Source organism: Pleuronectes platessa, chromosome 13 (assembly GCF_947347685.1).
Source record: "Pleuronectes platessa chromosome 13, fPlePla1.1, whole genome shotgun sequence".
Lineage (NCBI taxonomy): Eukaryota > Metazoa > Chordata > Actinopteri > Pleuronectiformes > Pleuronectidae > Pleuronectes > Pleuronectes platessa.
This window is the reverse complement of record NC_070638.1, coordinates 11,510,346-11,527,092: the sequence shown is the minus strand read 5'-3', so window position 1 is coordinate 11,527,092 and position 16,747 is coordinate 11,510,346. Positions and strand designations below refer to the sequence as shown.

At 40.4% G+C, this 16,747-nt stretch overlaps 2 protein-coding genes across 4 annotated transcripts in view; one reads left to right on the top strand and one right to left on the bottom strand.

Annotated features, from left to right (window-relative positions):
• Nucleotides 1-102: 102 nt before the first annotated feature.
• On the bottom strand, nucleotides 103-2,142 carry mrps14 (mitochondrial ribosomal protein S14). The gene is made up of 3 exons (XM_053438985.1): nucleotides 2,010-2,142; nucleotides 977-1,141; nucleotides 103-628 (listed from the first exon to the last, which is right to left on the bottom strand). The coding sequence occupies exons 1-3, from the start codon at nucleotides 2,076-2,078 to the stop codon at nucleotides 446-448; spliced, it is 417 nt and encodes a 138-aa protein (XP_053294960.1). The 5' UTR covers nucleotides 2,079-2,142; the 3' UTR covers nucleotides 103-445.
• Nucleotides 2,143-13,610: 11,468 nt separating this feature from the next.
• The window catches only part of tnn (tenascin N), a 34,059-nt gene continuing 30,922 nt past the window's right edge, over nucleotides 13,611-16,747 (top strand). For all 3 annotated transcript variants that reach the window (XM_053438982.1, XM_053438980.1, XM_053438981.1), the window contains exon 1: nucleotides 13,611-13,884. The gene's annotated coding sequence lies outside the window, so the exon portion shown is untranslated. The remainder of the gene's footprint in view (nucleotides 13,885-16,747) is intronic.

Below are 16,747 nucleotides of genomic sequence, written 5' to 3'. Positions count from 1 at the left end.
TACTGGTGAAGGAAAAGGTGGGTTTACTTATGACAATAAAGATATTTCTAATCTCTGTATCAACTTCTATAATGTACAATAAAGACACTGGGAAAAAGTGAGCCATGTGCAACAATATTTATTCTCCAATATACTTTTAGCATACAGTAAGTAACATGGACTTACTTTTTCAGGAAACGAACAATCTACAGAAAGGGAATATTCACATCCTCTTCAGCACAAAATACTGTAACAAGCTGCAGTGCCCTCAGATGATTCCCCTTGAACACCTTCCAGGATTTTGTGGCTGGTGGTGGAACGGTTTTACTATTGTCAAAACCTGTAAAGACTCCAGACAATAAAAGCCCAAATCAAGTCGGTGTTGAGAGCTGACATCCTGCTGATCACAACCACATATCCACTTGTTTTTTATGGTCCAATTTGAAGAGTGTCCAACGGCTCCTGATCACCACCTTGCCCTCAGAATCCCAGACATCTGGTTGTGATCAGCTAGATGACGGAAAACGATCCGGCTCAGTCGCCATCTCCGCTTCACTCCGCGGGGCCTGGAAGTCATCACGCACCTGTTGCGTATTCTCACGGGGCAGCTGTCTCTGGGCAGTGCGGAAATTTCTTTATCTGCTACCTCCTGCAAAGGTTTTAAAACAGAAGTAAGTCTCTAATTGTATTCTTAATTATTTTGGAATAACTTTGATTTTCATTAACTAACTCACATAATGAGCTACAAAGACACGGTACACCAAAAATCATCAATAGGACCTTATTATTATGCTTAGTATCCTTATTAAATCATTTTTTGTACAGATTTTTCAGATTGGACAAAGCTACGATGAGGTTTGTAACATAATGAAAAACATAAACATTGCCTCTTGAAAGCAAGATAAACTGACTAGAAGTACAAATACATTATCACATCGAGGTAACACAGATGTTTTTCCTCGAATCCTACATGACTTGTTTGGTGCGTTACTCTCACCTGAAGCTCTTTGGGTAGGATGGTGTTCTTCCTCAGTGCGTTGATACGTAGCCTCTCGTCAGCATAGTCGAAGGCCATCTGCCTCCTCTTGACGTCCCTCAGCATCCTCCAGTTAACATAGTAACCCCTCGCCTGCTCCAGCACCCCCCAGCAGCTCCGCAGGGCCTGCAAACAGTGATTCAGCAGTTGTTAGGGAATGACAGCTAATATCATGCAAGTGAAAAGCTATACAAATCCATGACAAGCTTGGTTACCGGCTGTTCTGGAAGTCTTTTTGAGGAGAGTAAATAGAACACTAACACAAAGGCGTGGATTTTAACCCAGAGTTAAGATGAGCCTTTATTAGATTAAGAAGAGCAAGATCCTCTTGGTTCACCTGCACTATTGCTATATGTTGTATGGACAGAGTCAGCATGCTCTTTGGAAACCCCCCAAAATCAACTCATCACTCATCAAATATGTATCAATACTAAGGAGGGACAATTAGGAATACATATGTTAGTCTGTAAATTGAAACATAAATGTATGTAGTTAGGATAAAATGGTCAGGTCAAGTCAGAGAACCAAAGAGCTCATTCAGGCAATGTTTATTCATGATTTACATTCCTCTGTATTGTCAGAGGATAGTCATACTGTCCAATATCAGATTGGGTGGTGTTTAGAGGTACACACGTTTGTTGAACCATACCACAACCTCTGTTTTACATGACTCCTTGACATAGCCTCCTTGTTAAGATGCGTTCCAGTGACAGTTCGCTCCACATGTGCTTTAAAGCAGATCTAAGCTGCCACATACACAACCCAAGAAAACAGTTAAGATTTAGATCCACTACTGTAAACGACCAGGTAGTTCTTCATTTAACGATATATACAGGATTCCCTGAGCATTAGCTTCGAAGCTAACATCTGACAGCTACTGAGGCCAATGGCACCGAGTTCCTTTCTCTTCCTTTCTATTGCAGCTATGTAATGACACCCCGATACATAAAAACACAACACACCATGACATATCAAGTTATATGGATGAGGTTACCTGCTGTGGAGCGAAAACACTGGAACCCAGGGCACTTAACCCTGAACATGCTATTCTCTGGGCCGCCATGTTGGATTTGATTTGTTGTGCAAAACCACCAAAAAGCAGAAAACATCGCCATCTGCTGACCTGGAGGGTGAAATGAGCGGATCAGTCTCAGTCCGTCAGTCATTTATTCAAATAGAAATACATTCTACATCTATCCTATTTAACCAGGTCATACCATCATTGTAATTTATTCTACTTTAATTGTATAATTTTACACAGTTATAGCTATTTCAGTTGTACATTATTCCTCCTTCAAATTATTTTAAACTGTTCTGTGATTTAAAATGTTTTTTTTTTTCATTTTGTCACTGTGCTTTTTTTTATTATCCATGTAAATCACTTTGAAATTCTGTGTGAGAAACGCATTTAATAGATAAAACTGCCATGCCCAGAGAGAGAGAGAGAGAGAGAGAGATAGAGAGAGAGAGAGAGAGAGAGAGAGAGAGAGAGAGAGAGAGAGAGAGAGAGAGAGAGAGACTGGACTATACTACATCCTGTCAAACTCATTGATTTCATTCAATTAAGCAGCTCCACTCCCTGCCATCTCTCAGACTATTTGTCTTCAAGAATGTTCTGTAGAATCGTCAGAGGTGATAAAAAGTGTTGTTTTTCTAAATTTTCTTCCCAAACCAAAAGTGTATGGGGAGTTTGACCTCATGTAGGCGCTGTTGCCTCACTGTCAATGTGAATGAGCACAGCAGTAAGATGATGGACAGCACCTCGATGTCAGGTTTAGTGCAGGGCATCATTTCTCTCTGAAGCTCGAGGCCGACAAAGCCACACTCTCCTGGATACAAAAAAAAGTTGTTATTCAGCAGCTGTGGCCTCGACATGGAGGAGCTGTGCCAGGGATTGAAAAGTGATGAATGGTCTGAGAGGCTTTCATTGGTTCGGACACAGAATTGCCTCAGATGTAAAGCTGCACAAACACATGGAACATGCCACATAACAGGGGAGCAGCACACACTTTGCGCACATGTGTGAACAGGAATAGATTATTGATTATTGTGCCGTCAGTCTGTGAGACGTTTCAGACTCTTTTTAATACATGTGCAAAGATTTCTAAAGTTCCGTATTTTCTTTTTTCTGAATGTAATTTAAAGGAAAAAACGTAATCATTACATCGATGTATAAGTATATTGCCCATGGTAAAAATTAGCACGAAGTATATAATATTTGAGGAACATTTGAGGACTATTTATTGTACATTTGAATGTATACTGACATGATATTTAAAACTGAAGCACACTATTTTGATTGAGATTATTTTGATTATTTTGATCTTGATTATTTTGAGTTTTAAAGTTGTTACTTTACATTTGAAAATCCATCTGGTCGATGCGAAAGAAAGCAGATATTACATTATTACAATAACCCTGCAAATACAAGCAACTAGAACCAAACTGACAACTATTCTGAAAACATTTCATTGCTCTCTCGGGTTCAGAAACAGCAACGATGGCAAAGGTGAATGCTATTTCAACACCAGCATGAATGCTTCCTTGTGCAGCTTCAACCTGACTGGCTTTGCTTCAGCTCCTCCTGCGACCCAACGATGGAGAAGTGAAGGAGACGGTCCAAGGTTGAGAGCCAGCAGCCAGTTTATGAACCAACAGGTGGCAGTGTTGTCACATGGGTACAATCTCTCTATCGCTCTCCTGCCAACAACCATAGACTGTATACAGGAGTGATTCCCTCCTCAGTTTAAATCTAAAGAAGGGATAACTGTTAAATCAGGAGCTAAAAAAGGGAGAACGTCTCATATGTTGACATCAGAGGGAGCTTGTGCCCCTGCAGTTCTTCTGGGGCGCTTTTTAAAAGTATGACCCTCTCTAAAGTCACTGAAATTCACAGTGTCCCTTTACCTGTGGCCGTTGGTTATTGATTATTTGTTGTTGCCTGTTCTCGTGATAAGCTTCGGAACAATAAAAGAAGACCATCGTCTCTGCGTGAAGTGATAATTTTGTGGAAATCGATATTATATATTATTATATATACAAAACTCTATTATATATGGAGAGAGTGAGGCTATTAAAATAGATTATTAATCAATCCAGAGATTTGTTTTGATATTTAACTTTTTTTATACAAATTTCTTTCATAAATAGGATGAGAGGTTCTCTTTTCCCCACTTGAGCCTGTACCCCCTAAAATATTTGTGCACGTCCCTGATCTAAACCGTGGGTCTGAAACCCAGATCTGTATTTTCTCCCCAGACACCCCTGACAATTAAACTCTTGTGTTTTAGGGAAGCACGTACGTAAAACATCTTTCAACACATGGTCCAGCAGTGCACAAGTTTTTATAGAACAAGATTTAACAGCAGATTCCATTAAGGATTTCTACAACAATCCCCATTATTTTGAAGGCTCGAGGGGATGCTTACTTGGATAAATATTAACACATGACAAACTGCAGGCTGTGTTTCCACTATAAAGAGCAACATTATGGCAGCAAGCTGGAAAATCTGTGCAGGCCTCCCAGCGCTGAATGAAATTATAAATGAAGCTCATCAATGTTGATTGCGGGAAGTGGTTTTGTGAACCTGACAATGAATACATAGCGAGACTTCATAAAAATCAATATAACTGGTTCAAATTCTTTGTTTTAAACATAAAAATTACAAATGATTCCTTGATTTTATTTACCTGAGGTCAAATCATTCAACTGGTTTTCAGCGAGGGAGAAATATTTTTGTTAAGGTTTAGATTTGGAAACTATCACATTATTACTTGACAGCAGCAGCATTTTGTAGTTTAACTGCTTCTGGGTTGGTTTCAGCTCGTAAGTTCAACCTCCTGCAGATAAGTGGTTGCACCATAATGACCGATAAAGCTAACTCGTTCCCACTCAGCCTTCATACAGTCGGCGTGTCAAACCCCGGAGCAGATCTGAAAAGTGACCTCCTGCATTTCCATATTTTTAAACTGCCAACGTGTGCCAGCAAAAAATAAGCTTTGTGTTGGTTTGGCAGAAAGGCCTATCTGCTGGAGAGGTTCAAACCGTCTTCAGTCACATCTTTAACAGCTTCATCTGAGTAAAACACGTTTTTCTTCCTGATTAATTTATGTAAGGTTCAGGCTCTCTGCAGATGCATTATACAGCAGCCTAGTTATTCATCAATATTGGAATATTTGAATACAAAATCAGTGAATCCATTGTGTGAGCAGTTGTGAGCATAAGCATGTGAATTTTGTTCACACTAATGCGTCCTCTGAGGTAAGGTATCTCCCCTCAAGCCATCAGATATGAGCAGGTCTGTCGCAGTGTCACATGTCCTAAAGAAATTTGGTCAATTTGGTCAAGATAACTCACTGGCACAGCAGCCCAATCCATTAAAACAACAGCAGTTCAGTGAACATGGTCAAGATTATGTAACTGAGGCTGGGACCATTCAACAATGTTTCACCTCAGAATTGAAACACACATACCTACAGATCATCAGTCATTGGTTCCTTATTGCCATTTAATAATACCCATGTAAAAGGGTAGAGTTACAGGAAAACCTACTTTTAAGCAACCCTCAAAAAACAACTACATACCAGTAAACAATTGATGCTGCAGCTAACTGAGTTGAAGCTGATTTGAAATACTGCTTGATAATTCATTATATTTTGTACTATGTTCAAAGGTGTGTTTTATAAAATAATAGTCAATTGAATGGCTCTCAGTAGAGTTCATACCTCCACCAAGACCCAACGGTCCTCATGAATCATTTAAATTCACTAGATGTGCATTTTTATTGGACTTGCAGCAAATCTCACAAATATCATGATTATTTTGAATCAAGATCCATGAATGATTCTCTGAGAAAAAAAATGAAAATGTTGTAAAACACACTGTCTCACATTGATAAGTTCCGTGACAATCTGCTCAGTAGTTTTTGTGTAATGCTAAAATCAAACCCATAATAGTCAGATGTGTCTGTGCTGTGTGAATTATGACCATGGACGATACACTGTGGATTTTAATGAGGTGTGACATCTCTGTCTTCTTTACCAAATTCCATCACATTATGTTCCCATATAACAAGATGTTGTTGTACAGAAAGATAAGAAACATTTTGTTTTTGCAGCTGGAGATGACTCTTCTCCAAATTGTTTCAAATATTTTTACAACCCGAGACGTTCTAGCTGAGGTGTGATGCTTTAATCGAACCGTGGCCTTCTCGGCAAAGAAGCCAAAGATACGTTTTATCAACATATATAATGTTTTTGTAGTTTTATATTCAAAGGTCATATTGACAGTAGAAGTCAAACACGTACAACCCTGTTTACAAGCCGAGTCACAGACCAGAAACTTAGACTCAACTTACTTTTAATCAATATTATAAAATAAAAAATAAACATTTTCCTTTAAAAAATCTTTTGTTTAACTTAAGCTTCTTGTGGGCCTTTGTGTATCTACACCAAACATATAGCCACTAAATGTCAAGAAAAGTATTATGTCTTGAACGAGCAGTCTATACAAATGTGGTTAAGTGCTCACCATCATTCTTAAATATTCCACCAGTTCTGCGAAACCATACTCGAATGCATTCAGTACCTGGTGCATGGAGGACAAACCAAACAGTGAGATATTTCCTGTATTTCTCTCGCGGGGTAAAATAAATATTCTCCTTGAGATGTTGTAAACTTCACAAGCGGGAACAAAGTTCTTCAGCCTTCAACTGATCCTTTATTCTGGAGAGGACGGCAGCACATGTCACAGTGTTTAAAAGCGCTCTAATAAATCACTGACAAAGCAAGCCTTTCATACTGGATTTTTCGGATGGTGGAAAACTCATAGAGCAGCGTAAGTATATTTAAACACTGTATAAGTTCAGCTTGGGAGAAACTGAAACAGCTAAATGACTTTCCACCTCTTTAGAACTAAATATAAAAAATAAATGCACTTAATCTTAGCTCCACCGTAATTATATATTATTTTATGAGTTCAGAAAGAGCCTCTATGTTTCAGATTGAGTTTTACAAGGGTTCTTCTGCAACAACGATATTTGGTATATCTCAAGAAGCAGTCTGGAGCGGACACTTCAGGTGTCAGGCGCTGAATCAGCAGTCTGTAATAATTGTGTTGCCTTCACTAAGATGTTCGCATGGGAACTCGCTCTCCTCTCAGTGATCAGTGTCCATTTGAAGGAGATACAGCTCATTTAGCACAAGGCCACGACCTGAATGACTCAGAGGTTCCTGCTTTCCAGACCATAGGAATGTCTCGTAGTCTCCCAGGAGATACAGAGAAAAGGAGAAAGAGGCAGGGAGATAACTGTCAATTTATGGGATGTATATGAATAGGTCCAGTCACACATTTCGGAGCAATGGACTGTGCAAAAAACAAGCTTATGATAACTTACAAAGGAAATCCTCTTTTTATCTAACAGTGCAGGATTGACAACCTGTCTAATTTAAAGAACAGAGTTTTGGCACCCATTTACAGGTATGAATACCAGCACATGACACACAAAAATCATATTTATATTATTCATAACTACAAATTAGCAGATTACACTGTGGATATAAACAGACATACTCAAATCAAATCCAAAATGTTCGATTCCTGACCTTTTCTGAGTTTCTGATGTTTCCAGAAACTGCCTGGTGTACAAGATATCCTCATTGTCAACTGTTAACAATTTGTTCACACCATCTGCTTTATTATTGTCCCTGCAAATACATTTCCTGCCTAATATTATCAGTCACAATATGATAAGACGTTTGGGTCAAAAAAAGATGATGAGTCCCATCTGAAGATAAGCTGTGATCAGTCACAATCAACTGTCCCAGATTCAAATCCTGCTGAACTATTTGCATGAATAAAATAAGAAAAAAAAAGATCTTGTTTGTGTATAACCTCAATTCTTCCCCATTTCACAAGGATATAAAGGAATATATGTAAAAGCCAAAACTGTTAGCCCCTTTATTTTATGCCTAGGTTTTACTGTCATTGTCAAGGAGAAGAACAGAGACACTTTGAGACGATGAGACCTGAATTTAAATGAGCGCAATCATCCAAAGGATCGAGAAGAAAAGAAAGAAACAGGGCGAAAAAAGAGAGGGAGAGAGCGAAGGACACATCTGTGATTCTGCTTAGCTGGCGGGACCACCAACGCTCGAGGATGTGTAGTCCGCAAGCTCTGAAAACAAACCTTTCTTGACCCAAAAGAATCAGGTGAAGGGTAACTCCTGGTGGCGTCTTACAAAGCTGAAATAATTTCCTTCATGTCAGCGTGTGGGGAAGTGTAGATTCATGTGACCTTCCACTTTTTCTCCCGTGTTTCCAGGCAGGAGATTGCTCATTTCAAACTCAGTATGAAAGAATTAGACCATGCTCGTCGTGTTATTTGTCACCGGCTCTGTAACCACGTGCCTCTGTTTTGCCAGTGGCGACCTGAAGGTCCCGGCCTGTCAGTCAGAAGCTGTGTCTTTACTATGTGTTTACTGTTGGCTGAAATAATATCTCACATAGACACAACCAATGAATCAAGAATGAATGTAAGTGCATTGATTTTCAGCTTGCAGTGTTATATAGTTATTTCTCTATTTTTCTTGTGGAAATCTAGTCCCTCTGTTTATTTTTATGATGGAAGTTTTCACCGTGCAATCTATTCCATGACTTTTTATCCCATTTTCATCGGAATCAGAGCAGGAGCCACAACTATTCACAGGAAGTGACCATGATCTTTATCAGCTTGATCCTCTCTCTCTCTCTTTATCTCTGCCAAAGAGCTTAAAGGGGTATTTCACCGAAAATTAAAATGCACTCATCATCTATTTACCACGATGCCGATGGAGGGGTGGTTGAAGTGTTTGAGTCCACAAAACACTTTTGAAGATTAAGCGGGTAAACTTTGTTGGAGCTGAATCCAATACATTTAAAGTCAGTGGTGACCTAGACTTCATAAGTAATAAAACAACAGTAAAACCATGAAATGCCTCCTTTACTGCTCATGTGGTTTCATCTCAGTGTCCGTAAGCCTTGACATTCAAATTCTACTCAAAATGGCGTCATTTACACCAGGTTTTTAGCCTGAATGTCCTCTGTTATCCTCCTCTGGAGACACGTTCGCTGGTGGATCACAGCGGACTTATAGGCTAAAACATGTGAAAACTCCAAAAGTGTCTTGTGGACTCATACACTTCACCCGTACTTCCATCGGCATAGTTGTGAGTAGACAATGATTGAACATTTTTCCTTTTTGGGTGAACTATCCATTTAACTGCTATCTCGTCTGATTTGATTGTCTTTTTTGTTGCTTAGTTTGAAGAATTATGCAAGAACTAGTGAACTGATTAGCATGATATTTTGTAAAATGTTGGTGCACAACCCCATTCAATTTTGGAGGTGGATCTGGCTGAGTGAACGGACAGGTCAAGAAACTTTTTCTTTTTCCACTTCCTTCAGCAAAGCGTGACAGGGCGTTGAACACCAAAATCATATTTTCTTAATTGAACTGTGGCTGTTAATAAATTAGATACTCAAACTTTTTGGCAGTTTTCTAATTTGTGATCCGGAGCAAATGTGTCCCGAGAAGCCATACCGCGCTCATGACGTCACAGGTCTGAGTCCAGACCACAGCTGTTGTTAGTCCGTACCATGTGCTGTTCTACAAACATCAGCCACATAAATAATCATCTTTAAAAACATCTGACAGTTGTGTGTGTCGACCGCTCACAGTGGTTGAGGAACATTAACAGATAATCACGATACACCGAGCTGAAGTGAAGTCGGGGACACAGCTTAAAGTTCACCAGCATGTACAGTACGTGTGAGTATGTATACACGTTTGTTTGAATGAGTGCAGTGTGGTACAGGCATCAAAAACAGCTGAACACACAACAAGAGATTTGAGAGGAGCCCGTTCAACCACACCTCCATATGGCTTTAGTTTGTCTGAGGCTTTATCTGCCCTCTGTCTTCTTATCTGATCCAGTTTACCACCAATAAACAATTACAAAACCTTTTCGTCCCCATGTCTGCATGTTTAGACCGGAATGGGGGAAAAAACAAGTTTGCTGTGTGAATGCATCCCGATAACCCCCCGGACGAGCTAAGTCAGTCTTCAAACATATTTCATGCGTTAGATATCCTCTGGTGCTATTTGGATCTGACTGTCGCTTCTAATTTTGCACGCGGCCCCTCACGGTGCAGCTCCCCCCCCTTCAGATCAGATCCTCCATCAACGGTTTCCAGATCTGCAAAGGAAACACGCGATCTGCTCCCCTTACCACAGCTAGTCTGTGTGTGATTAAATACCCCATCGGGTTCAAAGGGGAGAGTTAATGTGCTTTTTGTCTGTTTACTTGAATGGATCCGATGAGGGTTCAGGTTTACAAGCAGACAGAGTAGTTATAAATGGCTGATGCTGTCATACCAATGTGGCCTGGAGAAGGACGGCTTGAGGCAGAATGAAGTGTTTTAGTTATGGTCTACATTTTTCTGCAGACTGTATATATAGAAATACTAGAAACCATTAGTGCAGTCAGCTGTCGGAACAAAATGTCTCTATCTTTCTATACAAATACATCATATTATATTGGACCATAACCTCCCACATGTCTTCACAACACATTAGTATGAGTTCTATGGGACGATTTGACCTCATCTACGTCTTCTCTGTGTTCACTGCTCCGAGGGTTTGTTAAGAATGGTCCACATGTTTGTTCAAACAGGGGAGGAGGGATGAATGGATGGAGAGACACAATAGAAATTAAACAATTACAGGAACTAACTTATTATAAAAGTTGAGTCAATTGTAGGAAGAGGAGGGACGGAAGGAATGATGGAACTCAACCACAGAGCATCATGACCCGAATCGCTTGTTTCTCACTGTTCATTCAGAGTTGTTTCACCTACTTAGTTCCCAGTGTCAGTCACTTAAAGCTGATCTTCTAGAAAGACTCTCAGTTGAGTGTCACCTCCGCCAAGGCTCAACATTCCCTTTAAATTCAATCAAGACAACGTTTTCCTGAAAGTTTCCGGTGCAGAGCTGTTTATGAGCACGCAAATACCCAAGCAGTTTCTGCACCCTGAGTAATATGTCTGGTAGATGTCGGAGTGAGGGCTGCTGGAATACAGCAGAACAATGTCTGGAAAATACACTTTGAGCAAGTGGGTGTGTTTGTGACGTTTTCATCGTGCAATGGAAGCAAACTGAAGAAAACAAAATGAAATCAAAGTGGTGCCAAACACCGAGGCAGACCTTGACAATCTAATGAGGTGTTCTGCACATGTGTAAGGCAAACTCTGGAATATGGTTGGAATTTTTTTACCAAAAAACAAAAAACATGACTGCCTAAAGGGATGGGTCATTTGGGCTAAAAACCTGTTGTAAATTATGCCGGTTTGACTCCAATTTGAATGTCGGGGCTAACAGACACTTAGATGTCACCACGGGAGCAGTATGGAGGATTTTCATATTTTTTTCTGTGGATTTATTACGTTTAAAGAAGTGGTCACCATTCATTTAGATTGTTTTGGATTTGGCTGCAACGCTGTTTACCCCTGAAACTCCGAGAGCGTTTTGTGGACCCAACCCTCCATCGACAGAGTGGTGAGTAGATAATGAGTGAATTTCTATTTTTGGGTGAACTATCCCCTTAAGCGGCGGTAATTAGAGTCAATTTACTACACACACAAGATAGAAATTGTTAGAAAGCAACTCAGGGAATCTTTGAGGTTGTAGATTATTTAAAACTTTCCTTCTTTCCTTTAGTTTGAGAATGGGCATTAGCAGATTGGGTCGAAATCTCTTGTGTTGGAATACACAGAATCACAAGATTTGCATCTTAGCTCCTAGTGGAAGTGTAAACTCTGTAATGACGGAGACAGCCACCCAGGCTATGGTATTCTCACACTGCTGCCGTCTGGCAGACGTTTCCGGAGCATCCGGGCACGGACTACCAGACTCAAAAACAGCTTTTCCCCCAGGCCGTAAGGCTTCTGAACAATCAACAGTGACCCTCTGAACAGTCACCATGTACATTCTGCTCCCCCACTCATACAAATACACTTACTTCACATATATTCGTATTATTTAATTTAATATTCCCCACTCCTTCACCCTGTAAACTGCTGCTTCATTTGACTATGTTATATGTTGTATGTTATATGTCATATAGTATGTTATTATATATAGTATGTTAGTATGTTATTTTTCAATTTTGTAAAGTCGTCTACTGCGTAGATGTTGCCTGCCAGGTCACAAGCATTTCACTGCTCCGATGACGCTGTCATTGGTGCAAGTGACAATAAACTTTGATTTGATTTGATTTGATTTGACATTATGGAGCATCCGGTGATTCACTCATCTCTCTTGTTGTTCCAAGCAGCTCTTAGCTTCCAGAGGCAGAGCAGACAGTGCTAAACATTGACAGATATTATCTTTCCAGAGTTATTGTACCTGGAAGTGACAGCAACATGGCAAACTGGCTCTAAGAACACAAAGAGATAGAAAACTCCACTGACACACACGGTTCAGGTGTCAATCCCTTCATCAGATATGAAAACTCAACACTGTCCCACATGTCGCAGAGGACATTTAAAAGTACAAACCTCCCCCCCCCCCCCCCCCGTGCAGCCTCATCTCCAGTGTCACTTGAACAACCCCCCTGTCGTGTGTGTTCCCACAGAAATCTGAAACCTTACTTATATTTTTAGAGACAAAGAGGCGCTGTCAGCGTTATGTTTGCCAACCTTGACACCGGGGGTCTTTGGGTAATAATGGTCCTGGTGGTCGGGGTTGACCTCTGCTTCCTGCCACTGTTTGTATTCATGCACTTTGTTGCCTGCATTTCTTCAAACCTTCATTTGCAAAACAAAAACCTATTTGGATCTGCAGCGACTCACAAACTCAAAAATATCAGTCCTCTAAACATGCCAAACTTTCTTCATCAATATCCATGAATTATTATCTGAAAAATCAATGAAAAATATTATAATGTTGAAAATCTGGCAATGCAATAGAAAGTACAAAAAAAACACAAAAAAAACACACACAGACAAAAATAGAAGAGGTATTCAAAAAAACAAAAACAATCAAGTCACCACTTTTTGGTTTCTACAAATCATCTAGCCGACAATAAATTAGGACTCTTGCTATTATCGTCGTTGCTTTTTAGGACCTATTGCCCCTGACGGTTTATTCCAGGAATTCCCTCAGCTCTTTGTTTTTCTCCATGTCAAAAGTGATCTGTCAATTTAATTGAAATTTGTTCTTTGTCCTTTGAGCCTTCCTGTATTATTCTGTGTACTGTTATGACTTTTAAAAAACGCAGTTTGTCAAATTTAACCTCTCCCCAGTGCTTCCTGCCTACTCAAGGTTTTTCTTGGCTTCAAACTCGCCCCCTTGATTCCTTCTGCTAAAGAGATTATTTCCAGCCTCTCCTGCTTCTGAAACTAAACACACAGACGCAAGACACAAAAAAATAAAATTATTAAAAACTGAAGCAAGTGTTGAAACGATGAGGAATCAATTGTGTAGTTTAGGGTAGAAAGTGACTCACTCAGGGGACAAAGTGGTAAACGCTGCTCGTTATCTCTAACCTCCTCCCCTCCCACTCCATTTTCATACCATCACTCGAGGAGAGGACGAGAGGAGGGGAGAGGACTCACTCCCAAGCTAAGTGCCCATTGGCCTATAGGCATTTGGAAGAGATTTTTGACAATTGAAGAGGGAGGGGGGAGAGCAAAAAGTAAGCGGTAGCAAAGAAGTCTTGGAATCAGCCGGCCTGGCCTGTCAACAGGTGGCAGAGGGAGTTCAGTCCTTCAGAGAGAAGAGAGGAGAGAGGGCAGAGAAGAGAGAAGAGAAAGTTGAAGCAAACCCTCAAGGGTAAGGAAACCTATTTTAATTCTATAGTTTTTCAAACAAAGAAGTCAATTGTACTAAATTCTCAATTGAACGTTTAAATGTGATAGACCCGTTGACCATGACAGTGTCAGAAGTTTAGTTGTCAGGTTAGATTCATAATTTTGATTTCTCTGCAGTGAATGCATCATTTTTAAATGATCCCAAGGAACCAATTAAGCTTTTTTGCTTCCCTCGTAATCCTTCTTTCTCTCTATTCATCTATTTCCCACTCAGCCATTTATCAGCTTCTCTCCCTCTCTTCGACATCTTTTTTACTTCTCCAGCCAATTCCCTTACACGTCTTTCCTCCCGTCTCTCCTCCGCTCCTCATCCCTCACCTCCACCTCTCTTCTTTCATCCTCTATCCTCCGATGGTCACTGAGGTTTTAATGAGGCGGTGCACATCCACAGCCTGCGACTCGGCTGTCAGTCACATTAGAGACTGAAGTTGGACTCCGACACCTGGAGTTTATCATGTTAGTTTGAGTTTGCATGGCAGCACTTTGTCTTTGGTAAAACTGTGGAAGGTCAGATCGCTGATACATGTCATGGGGGGGCGGCTTCGGCTCAGGAGGACGATATGACAGGAAGATCGGTGGTTTGATCCCGAACTGTCCGTGGGGAAGACACTAAACCCCAAATTGGCCCTGATGGCTGTGCCTGACAGTGTGTGAGTGATGTGTGATAGAGAAAGTGCACGGTAGAAATATGTGTGTGAATGTGTGAATGGCAGAAAAACAGCATGAATCCCTTCGAATGGTCATGAAGACACCCAAGGCACTCAAATACAAACCATTCAGCCATATGTGACAGGGTTTGAAGTTATATGTGAAGTTTACGTTATAGATGTGAAGTGCTGTGCTTAGTTTTTTGTGTTTTGCTATGAACAACAACGGATTTTAACATGAATATAAAATACATTATTTTAAGTCAGATGCTCTATGCAGTTGTATTGACATTTTGATTAGTTAAAACAATATTTAGAAATGCTCATAAATCAACATTTGACAACTTATTCCACTAACTTATGATCTGTAAACCCAGTTCACAACAGCATTATATCAAAAATAAGATTATATGATATTACATTATACTATTATTGTCTGTCAAGAAAGGTGCCAGGACACATTTTCCTCTGTGATAATAGCATAAATATTTCTAATAACTATGTGCAGGGGTGATAGATGGTCTCACAGGGCTGTCAGTCCGGTATAGATTCACGTTTAATGCTACTGTGCTGGCTCAGGGAATACACAGAAGGCCTCACGAAATGAGCCACAGATGTGGGCCCTCAGCCATGCAAAATGATAGAGAGAGGAAGACAGAGGGAAAGAGAGAGAGCGGATGAGGAGGGGGTGTTAAAACCCTTAGTGGGTGGCTTATGAGATTGTAAAAAGTGACTTCTTTCATAAAAAACTCAAAACTCCAGTTATGGATTTTTTTTCTCCCTTTACCCCTCAGTGATTGAAACTGACCCCTTGGGCTTATGAAAGCCACAAAAATGATTTTATTATATCTAGAATTATCTGGATCTAGAGCTTATAGGATGTGTGGGTTGTATTATGTTTTCTTTCTTTTTACGGTGGGTCAGGTTTTCATCTGATAGCCCCATTGGGGGCGAGGCGCCTCCATGGTTCGGATGAAGCCAAGTCCTTATCGAGGTCTCCTCCTGCGCGGCAGCAGGAGGCAGACGGAATCATGAAGATATGAGCTCTGCTGCTCTCAGACGATAATTGCTTTCAGCTTCGTTTTATTCTTAGCTTCCCTGTTCTGTCTGCAAGCTGCCGTGAGGGGGAAAGGAAAAAAAAGAGTTTGGAACCCAGGGCGTAAAGACATGACCTTGCATCGCCTCTATTTCAACCCTCCCTTCTCTTTCATCCTTGTGCTTGTTGGTTTGCTCCGATGGGATTTGTGCAGAGTTGAAACCTGGCGAAACAGTCAGTCTTTTGTCTGAGGCCTAATGGCTCTCCAGAGAGGTGAGGGCAAATGGGCTTGTCCTCTCCTGCCTCTTCCCCATCTGTATTTCCTGTACAAGGTACTTTCTGCAGCTGTTTGTCTTCGCTCTTGTGGTCTGTCCTTCCTCCCTGGTGCATTCACCCTCTCCAAAGCCCTTAGATTATGAGGAGCCTTTTTGAAAACATGCTCCAACACCCAAGGATCCCTCCCAAACTGTCAAGAAGCCCTCTGTGAACGTTGTCTGTGGATCCAGACGCTGTTGTCTCCATGTGGTTAAATTGCAGTTGTTACCTTTGCAGGCAGGTCCCTTGTTAGCTGTAAATACAAAGTTTCACACACAGACTGTACACACATGTAGACTCCCACACTTCTTTCCCCCTTATAAAAAAGTGAACAAACATTTTACAGGCCCATTGACATAGCTTTGCTTTCACATAGAGAGTCTTATAGTCAGGAAGGAATTTTGAACTGTGTTTATGGACATGTTGAATTTTACTTGAGTCGGCTTTGAAGCCCCAGGCTGAAAAGTAATCTGGATCAGCAGAGAGAATCTCTCTGTCCGTCCGTCCGTCTGTCTGTCCATTCGTCCTTCCGTCCGTCGATCTATCTATCTATCTATCTATCTATCTATCTATCTATCTATCTATCTATCTATCTATCTATCTATCTATCTATCTATCTATCTATCTATCTATATATCTATCTATCTATCTATCTATCTATCTATCTACCTACCTACCTACCTACCTACCTATCTATCTATCTATCTATCTATCTATCTATCTATCTATCTATCTATCTATCTATCTATCTATCTATCTATCTATCTATCTATCTATCTATCTATCTATCTATCTACCTACCTACCTACCTACCTATCTATCTATCT